A 15,364-nucleotide genomic window follows, 5' to 3' on the forward strand; every position below is an offset into this window, starting at 1 on the left:
AAGTACTTTAGTTATAGACGTAACACACTACCGCACCGCGACTTGGGCGCCACCTGGGTGCGGCGCACCGTGACTTTAGTGCGGTGCGGTTGTGTGTTACTGCTTTAAGTAATTTTGAACTCATGTCAAATCCATTCAGAGAAATATTAAACTTCTGTCTATGGTATATGGAACGCCATGGCGGACGAAGTTGGTGACGGTGATTTTTTTAAAGAAAATATACAGAAATTTAACAATGAAAGGCGGAGTAGTAAGCAGTGGGTTAAGCTGAATGTCGGAGGAACTTATTTTTTAACTACTAAAACGACTTTATCCCGTGACCCTAACTCATTTTTGTATCGATTAGTTCAAGAGGACAGTGACTTGATTTCAGACAGGGTATGTACTATTTTATTTATTGTTTGAATTTATAGCCTTTTACCCCCCTGACAGTGTTTAAGTAAGTCGATTGTTTCAGGACGCGACAGGTGCTTATCTGATAGACAGAGATCCAACGTATTTTTCGCCCGTATTGAATTATCTTCGACACGGTAAACTGGTTATCAACAATGACATCGCCGAAGAGGGAGTCCTCGAGGAAGCGGAGTTTTACAATATAACAGAGCTCATAAGATTAGTCAAAGAAAGAATATGCTTAAGAGAACGAAGGCCACTGAAAGACTCAAAGAAGCATGTGTATAGGGTTTTGCAGTTCCATGAAGAGGAGCTAACTCAGATGGTGTCGACGATGTCAGACGGTTGGAAGTTTGAACAGCTGATTAATATTGGTTCTCAATACAATTACGGCAACGACGAGCACGCGGAGTTCCTGTGTGTGGTCAGTCGGGAGTGTGGCAGCTCCCTCAACAGTAATGATGTGGAGCCGACGGACCGTGCCAAGGTGCTTCAGCAAAAGGGTTCACGGATGTGAGCTTTACTAGTTTCTGAGACTGTTAGCTCTGTGTGGAATGTGTATATAAGTATTTGTAGTGTGACAGTCAGTTATTTCCTTGACTCAACATGATTTGTATTATTAATTAACCAAAATCATTAAATCTCAGTTTATGGAATGTTAATTGCATAATGTCAATTAGATGGCAACTGAATACTCAGTTTGATATAAAGTAAAAAAAAAAAACCAGAAAATTGTATTACTTAAAATGTTATTGTGACTTTGTTTTACAATATTTTCAAGTCTAGTTAATGATAGTCATTAAGTTGTGTGAAGCAAAGTACTGTTGTGTAATGTAAAACCATTTATATTTACACTGTATGAGTGTAACTGCCGACATTCCATAAGCAGATTATAAGGTATTACTCAATGCTTTTAAAATAGTTATCTAATTTTGTTTTTTCACAAAATTAGAAAATATGAAGTCCTAGATTCAGCTAGAGATTGCACATTGGGTGTATTTAATAAGTATCGGAATTACAAGTACATGGTTTTTGGTTGTCGGTAGTGTAATGAGTATAATAGTTGTTTTTTGTAATATCAACAGCATGAGGCCTTTATTGTTCATACACGACATTTTGTAAATAATAATACATTTATTCATAATCAGTAACCAGTTTCCCAGATATGCTCATTCGCAAAATATAAATTTTACGTTTCCATATCTGCTGTTTTATTTTATTTCTAGTGTTTCTTATTTTATGATTAGATTTACATTGTAGAGTACATAAAAAATACAATGTTGCTATTTCTATTTCAAGGAATAGAAACAATGTGTTGGAACAGAAACAATATATTATACTGCTCTTTGGTCGTGCCTATTGTAGATTACAATGTGAGATAGGACAATGGGAATGTAGGGTTGTATAGGTGCATAGGGTGTAGGTAGCGCCTACTCAGTGAATGAAACCATTGTGAAAATTGAACACAATTCCAAACATGTATGTGACTGAGAAGTCCGCAACCATTGCTTTAGCGTAGTGACCTAAACCCTCTAGAACTATGTAACCAGCCGTCAAGTGAACGAAAACTAGAGCCTGGATGCGGAAACTAACGCAACTACCCTGTATTTCGTGTATTTTTTATAATTTACATAGGATTTTACGATGATAGATAAGTAGTAGCCACTATTGGGCTTCTGTAATGTAGTCGAAGTAGCGCGATCAATATGCCAAATTTAATTAGCAGGAACTATAGGTATAAACGTAAAACCCGTACTTATAGGTATTGTACCTACCCCTCCCGTAAGTTGTTAGGGTGCATTTAGGGTTCCCAGATGGTCGGGATTCTCCCGATTTTTAGCATGTGTTCCTGATTTCCGACAAAGTGTAAACTGTCCCGAAAAACAGCTTCACGTTATAAAACAATAATTTAAAGTTCCGAACTGTCGTCGAGCGAGCGAGCTGACGTAGTGCCAATAATGTAAAATATCGTTGTTTTTAATACAATCACTTTAATTTGAATGTATTTTTTTTCCCGACTTAAGTCCCAAAATCCCGAAAAATGTATAGTGTTTCCCGATAATAGCGCCTTTCGATCTGGCAACCCTAGGTGCATTCGTTAGATAAAGGTGCAGCACCGCGTCTTTATTATATTGATGATTTGATCGAAACTTTTAGGTAGAGATTGCACACGGAATCGGAGGGAAGCACCGCTTGCCCTTCGGCGCAGCCCGCTTCCTCTAGTTTCTCGAATTCGTCTAGTGTGCGAACTGTACAGCTCTGTTTAATGTGTTACCGTAACCTGTAACTTATCTAATGGGACAATAAAACATAATGCTTCTTACTGATGATGCCTTTATTTCACTGATGATGTAAGTAAACAACTGACTGAGAACGTAAAAGTGATAATGATTTGACACTCCTTCCCTTATATTAGTGTTATTTCTAAGTTATTCAAATTCATAACTACATTTTATATATAATAAATCTATTAGACGATGTTTTAAAAAAATAAACATTATCGCATTTTTAAACTTATGATATTAAATTACATATTTAATTATAAAATATTGCATTTTAACCGCACTAAATACAAGTTAACAAGACAATCTACACACTCATCTGTAGAGATAACAGAGTTATTATCAAAATACAGAAATGTTACACACTTTTGTAAGGCAATGGGGGTTTATTGTTTGTAGTTTTGAAATTACAACTAATATCTTAATATTTGTAGCTGTATGTAGCTGCGGCGCCGCGGGGCTAGCACCAGTCCGCCATGTACGTGAAGTCATGGAACAGCTTGTGGTCCGTGGCGCTCAGCGCGCGCGGCTCCTTCGGCGGCGTCAGCACCGCCGCCTCCGACGTGAACTCGCTGTCGAAGTTGCTCACGTCCTCCAAATTATTAATAGTTGGCACAAATGGTGGCTTCACTTTACGAAGAAGTAGTTGTTCCCAGTTCACGTTGCGGAAGAAGGCCTGCCTCTTCACGTCCTCGGCGTCTCTCTCCGACGATCCCAAGCGTCTCTCGGGGTTTTTCCTTAACAGGCGACGCATTAACGCTATCGCTTCCAATGATAAAGTCCTCGGGTACCGCACTTCGTCGTTAACTATCGAGTCAAATACTTCGCCTTCGTCCTCGCCCGGGAAAGGCGACTCGCCCACTAACATTTCGAAGATCAATACTCCGAGACCCCACCAGTCGACGGCCCGCGTGTACGAGGTCTCGGTTAGCACTTCAGGAGCGAGGAACTCTGGTGTTCCGCAAAAAGTGCCCGTGCGGTCACCCCATCCCATACCCTCTTTGCAGAGGCCGAAGTCCGCAATCTTGACGAACCCATCGGTATCTAGAAGAAGGTTGTCTAACTTTAAATCTCTATAAATAATGTTATTCTCATGTAAATACTGTAGGCCCAATACAACACAAGCTGCATAAAATACTGCCCTGGGTTCAGTGAACACATCTGCATGAATGTGCATCATAAGATCACCACCAGCTGCATACTCCATCACGAAACACACATGTTGGTCAGTCTGGAAACATGCGAACAGGTTCACCAAAAATGGGTGCCTGATCGCGTTAGCTACCTCAAAAATTCTTTTCTCAGACAACAATGAATCCACTTCGTCTCTTGCTATAATATCGCCTTTCTTTAAAGCTTTAATTGCGAAATATTCATTAGTGGGTCGATATTGAGCTAATATGACTTTGCCAAAGTGACCTCTTCCTAGAACACTCAACAATCTAAAGCATTCCATTGACATCTCCCCTGAGGATTGTCGGCGAGAATCCAACTCTTTGATGGTTTCTATAACTGAAGAGGAGCGGGAAGATGATATTCTCATGTTACTTGTCACCTCCACAATTTGATCCTCATTGCTTGGGAACTCCAGAACGAGTTTAGGTGATGGCGAAGGCGGATACTCAACAAGCGGGGTATCACATGAGGGTGTTTGCGGTTCCTTTGGTGCAAAATTATCCCGCGCGTAAGAATCTTCTAAAAATGCAAATGCTTCCTGGAGTTCCTTTTCCATTCGTAAGGTGGAGACATGCGGAGGTGGGAATGCCGGCTTGGGTGGAGGAGTTACTGGTGTTTGTGGGGCTGAGGCAGTAGTAGGCAGACCCAAAGGCCGGACACCGGCCATACCACCAAGAGTAGTATTCGGGTTCTCCACATCTTTGTTATCTGCTGATCCAAACTGGAAGTTGAGCTGCTGTGGAGGCGTAATGTGGGCTGTTTGGATGTTGTTTTGTATTGAGGGTGAAGATCTCTTTAAGAGCCTGCCGAGTACAACCGCGGGTATGTGCATTTCCCCATATGAAGGTCTTGGGATGTTCTTACCCTGTTGTTTAAATATTTTTCTTTGACGCTGGAGTTTTGGTTTTCTGGATATGATGGGGTTCAAGAATTTAATTTCAGCAAATAATAGGCCCTGGGGTTCCAGCTCCAAGGCCATGCCATGCCTGATGTCGTCAATGAATTCCTCTAGTCGTAAAAACTTCACGGCGCACAGCCCACGCCAATCCTTCCAATGAATACCAATTTCAAGTTCTCTTGACTTATCCAGCTTTATAGTAAATCTGTAAAATAAAACATCAAAATCATTGATCTTAACATAACAAGTGTCACTCTAAGCTTAAGTTGAGTAAAATTAGTCATACTATTCATACTATACATTATGTGTACCTGATAAGATATGACTAATATGAAAAGAATCATAAAGATAATACATTCAAGGAAGTACAGGTACATAATGAGGTTAGACGGTAGATTGCAATTGCTGATTTTATAACAGTTAAAATGTTCTGTGTCTGTTCAAATAAGACAATAGGAAGCACTATTTATCTCATTATTGAGATAGCAGTATTTGAATATGTATTTGTGCATCCTCTAGCCTCTAGCTAGTTAAGGTAAAGCCTTACAGTGTGCAATATATTCAGATATTACACACCATTTCTGTGTTATATTATTTATGTAATAAATAATCGGATAAATCAATTTAAGTTAAGTATGTCTTCTTGAAATTACAATTTGATACAAATGCAATTTCTTTTACAGCTATTATTTCACAATTTTTTTTAAACTTATCTAGTTCTATCTACTTCCTTCTTGGTATAAAATAAAGGTAAGAAGTGGCTTTTCATCATAGGGTCCTTTATGCTTCATATGCAATAAGGACGATTCTATCTGAATTTCTGTTGGAATTCATGAGCCTGAAATAAAAAATTGTAATAACGAAACAATTACCTTTGATCCCAAGCCTGCTGGGAGCAGGGCCTCCAGCTGGTCTGCGCCACCGTATGGTTGTCCAGCTTCATCACAGCCATAATCTCATTGCTGGTGTCCTCCTTGATACTGTATGTGTACTTCATGGAATTACGTATCGTCACACCTTTCACAAATGACTTAAGGTCTGATGGGCTTGCTAGCGGGTCCCGACGGCTGCGACCGGGTACATCATCTAATAAATCCTGGCAACCCATCAACCGGACTTCTAGCGTACCGGTCACTTGAACACAGGGGCTGATCATAGGAGCAGGTGACAGGAACTGAGCCCGGGATCCACTCCCAGATGATAAACTCACATAACCAGGGCTAGAACCAGTACTGCGTAACTCATGACCCAATTCTATAAATGCAGCACTTTCTGCTGGAAGCTCTTGGCGGCGCATATCTAAAGACCTCCGAAGCAAGTCCAGTTTCTGAGATGATTCAAGCAGGCTAGTCTGTGCCTCTTGTAAAGCTTTCTTGTCTGTAACTTTCTTGTCACTCTGTAAGAGTCTTATGGCATTCTTGGAGCCCTCAACTACAGCTGCCTCAATTCGGAGTCTGTTTCTTAACTCTGCAATTCTTTCATCCAACAATTGGTCTACCCCACTCATATCTAAGTTCCTTCCATCACCATTGGCACCAGCATGGTCCCCTTTTTGTTGTTTGCTTAATTTAGAAATGCGTAATTTGAGGTACTCGATTTTGTCCTTAGAATCTGCTAGCATCTGATGAGCTTCAGCGAGGAGTTTCTTGTCGCGCGACTGGTTGCTACTGGTGATACTTTGAATCATATTTTCCGCGCCTTGCTTCACCTTGAGTTCGATATTGAGCTGCTTTTCCAGAGAGGCGAGTTTGCGATCCGTGGTGGCCTCGCCAAGTTGTCGCTGCTGCTGAGCCGCCTCCGACGCCAGAATGATCTCTTCATCGTACGACAAGTCTTCGGGTGACGTCGGCGTCGACTGACCGCGCGAGAGGAGGAGCTGCGATTCGAGCTCTTGTAGGTCTGACTTGAGTTCATTGAGCTTCAAATTCGCTTTTTTTACGATGTTTGCGACGTCAGAGAGGGATCTGCGGTCCGTGGCGACTTCACGTAGTTTTTCAGCACCTTCCTTTATTTTGAGTTCTTTACGTATCTCTCTACGTATCACATCCTTGAGTTCTTCCAGTTTAGAGGGCAAAGCTATTTCTGGAATACATTCCGTCTTAATTCCATACTTGACGCCCAGTTCGTAGAGAACGGGGTGCCGAATATAATCACTGTGGTAATAACCTGGGTCTGCCATAATTGAGGATGCACAGACTAACGTCAGTTAACCATAATTATGTGGGAAAATATCACTACTATTGCTTGTAGATCACAAAGTGTTCAAGAACTTATAACGTTTGCTCATACGGATGCTTTTTCGAATGAAAAAAGAAATCATTGTGTCAAAGCGTTAAATTTAAACATAAATATTAGTTAAAAATGCAAAATCACAAAACGAAACACATCTACGACGAACTACGAAACGAAATCCTCTGATTGAATGAATGATAATTAAATCATAGACAAGACTAGCGTGAATGAGTGAATGATTTGGGAATGGATTTGACGGTGTTGCCATTTATATAAATAGTCCATAGACATAATATATATATAGACGGTGTCTCAGCGAGCTGTCACTGTTGCCACTTTTGTTTAAGTAGCTAACACACTATCGCACCGCACCAAGGTCATTGTGGGACACACCCATAAGTAAGAGGGAGAAAGAGATATCGCTTTCTCCCTTTTACTTATGGGTGCGTCCCACAATGACCTTGGTGCGGTGCGGTAGTGTGTTAGCTACTTTAGTGTACGATTAACAAAGCGGCCCACGTTGCTGTAGCCATGTCGATAAAGTCATATCGATAAACTATCGACATTTCTTGCAATTTTAATTTTACTTCAAAGGCTTAACGATACCTAAAATGACCAAAAACGCTTTTATTCTTTATTGTGGTTATCAGATCACAATTTTATAGTCACGCCCCTGCAGGGAACCAAGGGAAAGTTCAGATATTTAATTAAAATACATAAATACCTCCTAAAATAGGTGTTCCGCAATAATTGAATTATATTATAATATAGTCATTATCCATTAGCATTTCAATTATGTTTATGTTTAACGAAGATATTGAAGCTTCAATTAATCGCTATTTCGTTCCGCTGTGTAGCGTTTATCGATATATAACATGATTAAAATCGACTTTTCACATCCCTAAAAGAGCACACATATACGCTTTTACGCACACATACACAGCCTGGGCGCATCAAGAAAGGCAACACTTGATTTGAAGTCCACCTTGTCAACAGTATGGTTGTCCTTTTTTGACAAACGGCATTTTAAAAGAGCGAGGAGAGAGAAATGATACTAGTTGCTGCGTCGTGAAAGAGAACAGAAAAGGTTGGGCCCTTGAAATAGTCAAATCGATTGTAAATCGAACAGAAGTAAAACGATTGTATTAAGTGCTATTTTTTTATTTCACTGCTTTATTTGTATTATGTGCTATTTTTGAAGCAAATAATTTGTTTTCCTTCGTAAGTGAAGCATTCTATTTTTTGTTTGTTCGGTTCTTGAAAATACATTTCGTAATTTTGTATTTCGTCATCACGGCGCGCTGTGCGGTAGTGTGTACCAACTTTAACTTTCACTTCCTCCTTTCTTCTCAGTAATTTTTTAGCAAAGTAAAGTGATCTATTAACAAATTTGTTTACCACAAAATTAAGCAAGCAACGAAAATTAGACTCGCCAAATTAAGCCCAAGTAGAAAATTGTGTAAGTTTCTGTAGAATCTACTGGAAAAAGGAGCAAGCTGTCAGGTGTCAGGTGCTGTACCTTGGATGCCTTCTGCTGCTGCGTAAAATGTACCTGGAGTTGTAACTCAGTGCCGCAAATCTGGTTTTGTGGTTCCTGCTGGTAGTGACGTTAGATCATACACTAGTTTCCTGTATTTGATGGACCGACGATGCCAGTGAAGGTTGACATTACTCCACCGCCGCCAGCAAACTCCAAACAGCCTGGCGTGACTAAATCCTTGCTGTACAATGGGTCAAAATTCCAAGGCCATCAGAAATCTAAGGGCAACTCATACGAAGTCGAGGTGGTTTTGCAGGTAAGTGTATAAAAAATATACATTCAACTAGTTCACATAACCTTAATATCATCATATTTATATATATGTATACTTACTGTGTATATTAATATTAAGAATTGGTATACTTTAGTCCAATCTTAAATGTTTTATTTTGTTTTTCTAGCATGTTGATGAGGAGAATTCATACCTTTGTGGTTACTTAAAAATAAAAGGTCTCACAGAAGAATTTCCAACACTTACCACCTTTTTTGATGGTGAAATAATATCAGCTAAATATCCATTCCTGACTCGAAAATGGGATGCTGACGAGGATGTTGATAGGAAACATTGGGTAAGTACCTATCTCTATTAGATTCACATTTGAAATCTTATTTTTGTTTCTGAATGGAATTAAGCTAAGATCTATGTGACTTGTAGGATTCCTTTCAAACTTCTTTCTGCACTATCAGTTATACACCTGTAGGTATATCTCTATTATAAAGTACTGAAGTATAAAATATCTATTTACATCCAGAAAATCAGTTAACACATTCACTGCCAAAAACCCGCTGCATGGGTTCATTAGGGTTCCATAACAAAAAGGTACAAAAGGAACCCTTATGGTGCGACTCTGTCTGTCTGTATTCGAAATGGGGTGCTTGCCAAGTGTTAACTATTTCCTAAAATAACAATTATAGCAAAAAAATTTGCATAACTTGATGTGTTGATTGCTTCCATTTGCATTTAAAGGTTCAAATGATCTTATTGATCATACAACGATAATCATTTGCTTTATTACCATTCATTATTTTATTTATATCAATAATAGAGTGCTAAATGTAACTTTTTCCTCATATCTATCAGTTATCAACTGGGTCAATGAACTCTAAACTAATTATATTGATGCTAATGACCTCAGTGTTCTTGTGAATTTCAAAGTAGTGTTTAAAATATATTACTACCAACTTTATTTTCTTAATTAAGTACTTGACTTGATGACTGTGTGGTTTAAAAAAGGGGTTGGTACTTGTTAAGGGACAGACCATTATCAAGTTATTGTTTTGATCCAATTTTTATTTATTCTTTTTCAGAGTAAATTTGACTTATTTGTTCCATACCTGAAGACCTTCAACTCCGATTCATTTGACTATGACTCACTCGCAAAGGCTGACTATGTATTTATGAGGTGGAAAGAACATTTCCTAGTGCCGGACCATACAATTAAGGATATAAATGGTGCTTCATTCGCTGGCTTTTATTACATATGCTTCCATAAGTCGGCAGCAACAATAGAAGGTTATTACTATCATCGAAGTTCTGAGTGGTAAGCATTGACATTTTTACTAAGTTTTTATTTGTATGATGGAATCCGCTTAATACAATTTTGAAGCTATTTGATTTAAAAAAAAATCTTCCCACTGCTTGCATATGCAGCATGTTCTATAGATGGCTGAGCATATGCATTGAGGGGTCTATATAGTCAGTTACTCGTTATTTTTCAAAAGTGTTTTCAATAAAGACACTACAAGATTGTTTTCCTTTTCTCTAATGCTAAAAAAAAAACTATAATTAGATGCAGACAATATGACTCCATGTAAATTAAACTAAATGATTGAAAAATCTCAAGGTACAGGAATATATTTATGGAGAATTTAATAAGCGGTTTCTATTGTACTTGAAAGAAGATAGTATGGGCCTCATTATGTATACATATAATAATTATCTGTAAAGTGTCATTGTACTTACTGTTTATATGTAGATTAAGGCTTACTTATAGTTTTATGAATATTTATACACCCAATGAGGCCAATACTCTGATAAACTGTGATATACAACTTGTGTGCAACTTTTATTTGCATATTTATAATAAGTGAAGTTGGAATACCACCAATATCCTATTTTTCTATTAATTCCAGGTTTCAATCTTTGACTCTAAGTCATGTTCCGGAACACAGCATCCAAATTTATGAGTTCAGATGAGATGTGTCAGACTTTCAAGTTTGGATGGTTATTTGTGTCCGCTAGTACTTACATGCTCCCTAAGTCTATCTATCATCTTTGGAAAAGATAAATATACCAGTTTTTAAGTTTCTTCAGTAAAATAAATGTAAGTGAAAGATGCAGGGCCAATGACAAAAAATTCATCAGAACAAAATATTCAATAATCTGTAATGTTGTAGCAATTTGATTTGAATTTATGTGTGAATCACGAACAGCAGCTGTCTGGTCTTGCACATACTTCAGTTTAGTGTCTATTGGTGACTAATATATGTGTAATATCTAATATTATGCTGCTTTATCTGAACATCGTAGTCAAGCAAAATGAAATTAGTAAATGTGTAGTAATTATATACTACTTTATATGTATGTTGCATAAAATTATACTCTTATTTATTTTTTGACATTGGAACATGATCGGCCAAAAAGTGTGGTAGTTAATGTATATGTTTCTCAATAATAGTAAGTTTTTATTATTGTGATATTTTGTACAAATTACTTGTGTGTAAGTGATCATGTCACTGTAACCATTGATCGTCGTGTACGTTGATGTCATTGTTGTAGATGTAAGCCATTTCAAATCAATCTGACGAAGTATGTGCAAGTGCAGGGAACCTTGTTTTGAACAAGTTAATATTTTGACTTGATCATAAATATTTGAATATTTTCAATAAAATGTCTTTACAGCAATTTTGAGACTTTTTTATTATTTTTGAGTAATGTTTACATTGAAATAAAATACGTAACTTCCCATTTGATTCAGTTTTAATATAACACATTTAATATTTACAATAATAAAATACTGGCAGATAATCATATTCGTGTAATTCATCGAAATGCAGTATAGTAATTCAAATTTTAGAGATATATTTTACGACAACATTCAAAACAGAACTAACAGTGACCAAGAAATACATACTAGCCTATTAGGCAGAGTTTAATAAAATAATAAACTAACTGTCTATTATCTAAATAGTCTTGTCGAATTTTTAAATAAAGTTAAGACAGACGCAGATGTGTAAACAACTGAATGTGATCGAGCTCTCTGATAGAGTATACGTAAGGCGACCTAAACTTTGTCCCAGAAGAAATTGCATGAAGATTACCCTCGTCTCTCGTAAGTTCTGTTTCAAGTTGTTTTTATTATATTAAGAGTTCACTACTTATAATACCTTAATCTATTTGTACAGTAAACAGTTGATATTTGTGCAAAACTTGACCGATGCACATAGTCGGGCTGGGCCTACGCAAACCGTTTTTAGCGCAAAAACAGTCGCAATCAGGAATTGAAGTGTTGCCAAGACTCGGCTCAGGTCTTGCAGCTCGTGACGTGAACTTTATATAAAGACGCGACATGTTTAGAAATATGGAATGAGATGAGAACCTACGCAATACTTTCGAGGTAAGTCTCTTTTAAAAAGTATAAATATGAAGATGTTTTTTGTACTTTCGATATTTTGTAAAGTGGATCCACTGGTTACAAATTGTGACTGACGAAGTATACCTTAGTACGTAAACACTGCTTATTATTCTTATTAACAATTTAAACTTTAAAAGAATGAAGAAAGAACGTCTATGCGTAGGTAGGTACTTTAATAAAGGAAGTTTGCTTTCACAATATACATTTTCTATCACGGATTTAGTAGTTAATTTCCGAATGGATCCGGGGTTCTCAAATGATTTAATACCTATTGTATATAATTAATGGTGACTGGCGGAATGGAACTTTATCTCCATAATATAGGAAAGATTCACCGAGGTGTATTTCTGACTTTTAAATAAGAAGTTAATAAGTTTTTCTACATAGGATCAAAAGTGCCCATTGATTGGTTTTATAAAGAAAAAATATAGCCATTTCACATATACCGGTACGTCTTCAGATTCATATCGAGTGGTTAGCCATGATAACTAAAAAATAACTATGTGAATAAAGTTTTTCAAATGGAAAATATAGACAGGTATATTGTTTTTGTATTAAAAGCAATATTGTTTTTTCTATTCTATATATAAAAAAAATCCGAACAGGTACCTACACTTTTTATTAATACTACACTACACATTAAAATATGTGAGTGTAATAATGTGACCGGTATACTTTAATATCACGATTAAAACTGTCAGGAAGTAGCCCAAATCCCTAGTCATATTAGACTGTTACAAAAATATATTGCTTCATTGATAATATATTTTAAATAGTCATTCAATATTTCTGAAAAATACATTCTTTATGTCATAATTCGTTAATTGATATAGTTCATTTGTATTAGTCAGTTAAAATGCACCAATGCGTCTCTATTAGATATTCTAATACTTAATCTAAGCTTTGGTGGGATCGTTATATGTATTTGTAATAGTTCGGTAGACAAGTTATGAGTAAGTTAGTTAAACAATACGTTAAAAATACACGAAACTAATACATTTTGAAAATTAAAGACATTGACTGAGATTGTACGAAAATTATACATAATATACATTCAAGAACTTAAAATTATCCAGGAACAGACGTCCTTCAATCTCATCAAATTCTATAAAATATGAGGCAAGTCTGCGTGCGGCTCCGACGAGCCAATAAATTTAACTTAGTTTCCTTTCAAGGATAATTTTCAGTGTTTTCATTGATAAAGGTGGGTTTCATAGGTGTCGGAAATCACAAAGTTATTGTCTGAAGAACATGTATGCTAAACTTATTATCTACTTGGTAAATAACGCCAATGTTTATTATAATTATCTACGCAATTTCTGATTATTTGATATTATCCTTGAAAGGGGGTTAGGCAAGCCAGCGCCAGTACCTACGTTCATAATAAACTAAGACAACGTCACTATACACCAAACATCTACTACACACACTACCACAGTTCACAACGAAAATAACATCAAAATAATTACATCAAATAAATATAAGTAATTTAAATTAGTAATTGATAATTCATAAACAATTTACATTTAAATTAAACAACGATAATACTCAGATGAAACACTTAAAATGTATAAGTAGGCGTATTTACAAAAAACTTAAACAGCTAATAAAAACTTAACTATGTATGACTGTAATATTTGGCTTTAAAATAAATAGGCTAATATATTGAAAGCTATTGACAGAAATGTTAAACGCAAACAGATAGGACTAAGGATCGTTATAAGTACATTTGCTATTAAAGTTGCTAATTTTCGCCTATGTTTGGAGCAATAAGTAATCATTTTATTTGTATTACTTTCTATGACATTTCTTCCATAGCTTCCATTATAAGTCGTCGGGTAACATCGAATTGTCTAGCGTTGGGGGAAGTGAGCTATCTTTTTGAAGTACTTTCGCTGCTGAACCAGTGCCTTAGACCGAGCAGAGTGTAGAGGTCCTGGTTGTGGGAGCGCATCGGGCTCGCGTGGGTCTTGTACGGATACTCCTGCGGCTGAGCGGCGTCCTCCGACCTCAGGTACACGCCTGCCTGGCTCGCGTCCGGTAGCCCGTGCGGTCGGTAGTAGCTGTGCGGGTACGAATGATGATGTCTCCTGGGATTCTCGTGGCCTACGCCAGCGTAGACCCCGCCCACTTGGCGCCTATCAGGCCAGTAATCTTGTAAATGACGAAACGGGTAATTCGGTGGAGGAGTAACGATATGTTGGCTTGTCCAGGGATAGCGGTAGTAACCCTCGTTAGGCACGTAACCTGTCGATATCGGCTTTTCCTTGGTGTCTTGTGGGAAAACATGCGGAATTGGCAACGGCGGCTCAGCCAGTTCGAGGGGCTTATTGCGACGATGCTGAAGTGGTTTGGTGCGTGTGCCGAGTACGCTATCGTCTTTCGAAGCGTATTTCTTCTGATCTTTAGCAAAATTGTCGTCAGTTGTTACCTCGGCGTAGCGACTAATCAGTTTTATTGCTTCTCCGATGTCGGAATACTCGCTTTCGGGGCTCAATTTAGTTTTATCCTTTGTCAAGTGCTCATCTAAATTAGTGCTTATGCCAGATTTTTCAGTAGTGACGTCATCTTTTGTTTGATTCTGAACAGGCGTTAAAATAACACTATTATTCTTGTCTACATCGGTATTGTTAACAATTGTCTCATTAACTAGTACCGGCGTTGACTCTGTTGTTTGTTCAGTTGTTACCTCTGTTTCTTTAGGTAAATCGTCATATTGTTGATTTTGGTATTCCGTACCGTAAACAACTGGGTCGACGTTAACGTGGCCATAAACTTGCTCCTTCTGTCCTAGGTCAGTAGTGTTAGTTTGAGATGACTCAGTTAAATTTGCCGCGGGACTGTCTCTTTTCGGTTTATCCGCGTACGGTAAGAAGTTGTTTAACACGTTGTGATTCAGGATGCCGGCGCCTCCGAGCGAGGCAGTATCGTTATCTGGTTTCGAATGTTGCAGTTTCAGAAGTTCTAATTCGGCTTCTATGCTCGCGTCGTTATTAGGTTTGTTTTCGTCTTTTTTGACAACGTTCAGTTGCTGTTCGTGAGCCTGAAACGAAAAAGAATTCAAATGAGATTAAAGCACAATAGCCGCTCTACACATTATTGTTAAGCTAATTATGTTTTAAGTTTGCAGTTGGGTTCTTTGGTTGAATATGATTGTCATCACATTATTCATTTGGCGTTGATTGTTTTTTTTTATTTTTCATAACGC

The 15,364-nt window shown here is 37.5% G+C and overlaps 4 protein-coding genes across 4 annotated transcripts in view; 2 read left to right on the forward strand and 2 right to left on the reverse strand.

Annotated features, from left to right (window-relative positions):
* The first annotated feature begins 141 nt into the window (after positions 1-141).
* LOC134667425 (BTB/POZ domain-containing protein KCTD5) lies at positions 142-1,593 on the forward strand. Its single transcript, XM_063524829.1, has 2 exons — positions 142-378; positions 458-1,593. Exons 1-2 carry the CDS (start codon positions 178-180, stop codon positions 908-910), a joined length of 654 nt encoding a protein of 217 aa, XP_063380899.1. The 5' UTR covers positions 142-177; the 3' UTR covers positions 911-1,593.
* Positions 1,594-2,710: 1,117 nt separating this feature from the next.
* On the reverse strand, positions 2,711-7,171 carry LOC134667426 (serine/threonine-protein kinase N). Its single transcript, XM_063524830.1, has 2 exons — positions 5,622-7,171; positions 2,711-4,954 (listed from the first exon to the last, which is right to left on the reverse strand). Exons 1-2 carry the CDS (start codon positions 6,926-6,928, stop codon positions 3,136-3,138), a joined length of 3,126 nt encoding a protein of 1,041 aa, XP_063380900.1. The 5' UTR covers positions 6,929-7,171; the 3' UTR covers positions 2,711-3,135.
* Positions 7,172-8,186: 1,015 nt separating this feature from the next.
* LOC134667428 (glucose-induced degradation protein 4 homolog) lies at positions 8,187-11,426 on the forward strand. Its single transcript, XM_063524833.1, has 4 exons — positions 8,187-8,777; positions 8,923-9,090; positions 9,830-10,062; positions 10,655-11,426. Exons 1-4 carry the CDS (start codon positions 8,631-8,633, stop codon positions 10,716-10,718), a joined length of 612 nt encoding a protein of 203 aa, XP_063380903.1. The 5' UTR covers positions 8,187-8,630; the 3' UTR covers positions 10,719-11,426.
* Positions 11,427-11,483: 57 nt separating this feature from the next.
* LOC134667427 (uncharacterized) overlaps positions 11,484-15,364 on the reverse strand; it is a 48,271-nt gene continuing 44,390 nt past the window's right edge. Inside the window, exon 5 of the mRNA XM_063524831.1 lies at positions 11,484-15,199. Within this exon, the coding sequence (XP_063380901.1) occupies positions 14,030-15,199 (1,170 nt within the window). The 3' untranslated portion in view covers positions 11,484-14,029. The remainder of the gene's footprint in view (positions 15,200-15,364) is intronic.

This window comes from Cydia fagiglandana, chromosome 9, assembly GCF_963556715.1.
Source record: "Cydia fagiglandana chromosome 9, ilCydFagi1.1, whole genome shotgun sequence".
NCBI classification, from domain to species: domain Eukaryota; kingdom Metazoa; phylum Arthropoda; class Insecta; order Lepidoptera; family Tortricidae; genus Cydia; species Cydia fagiglandana.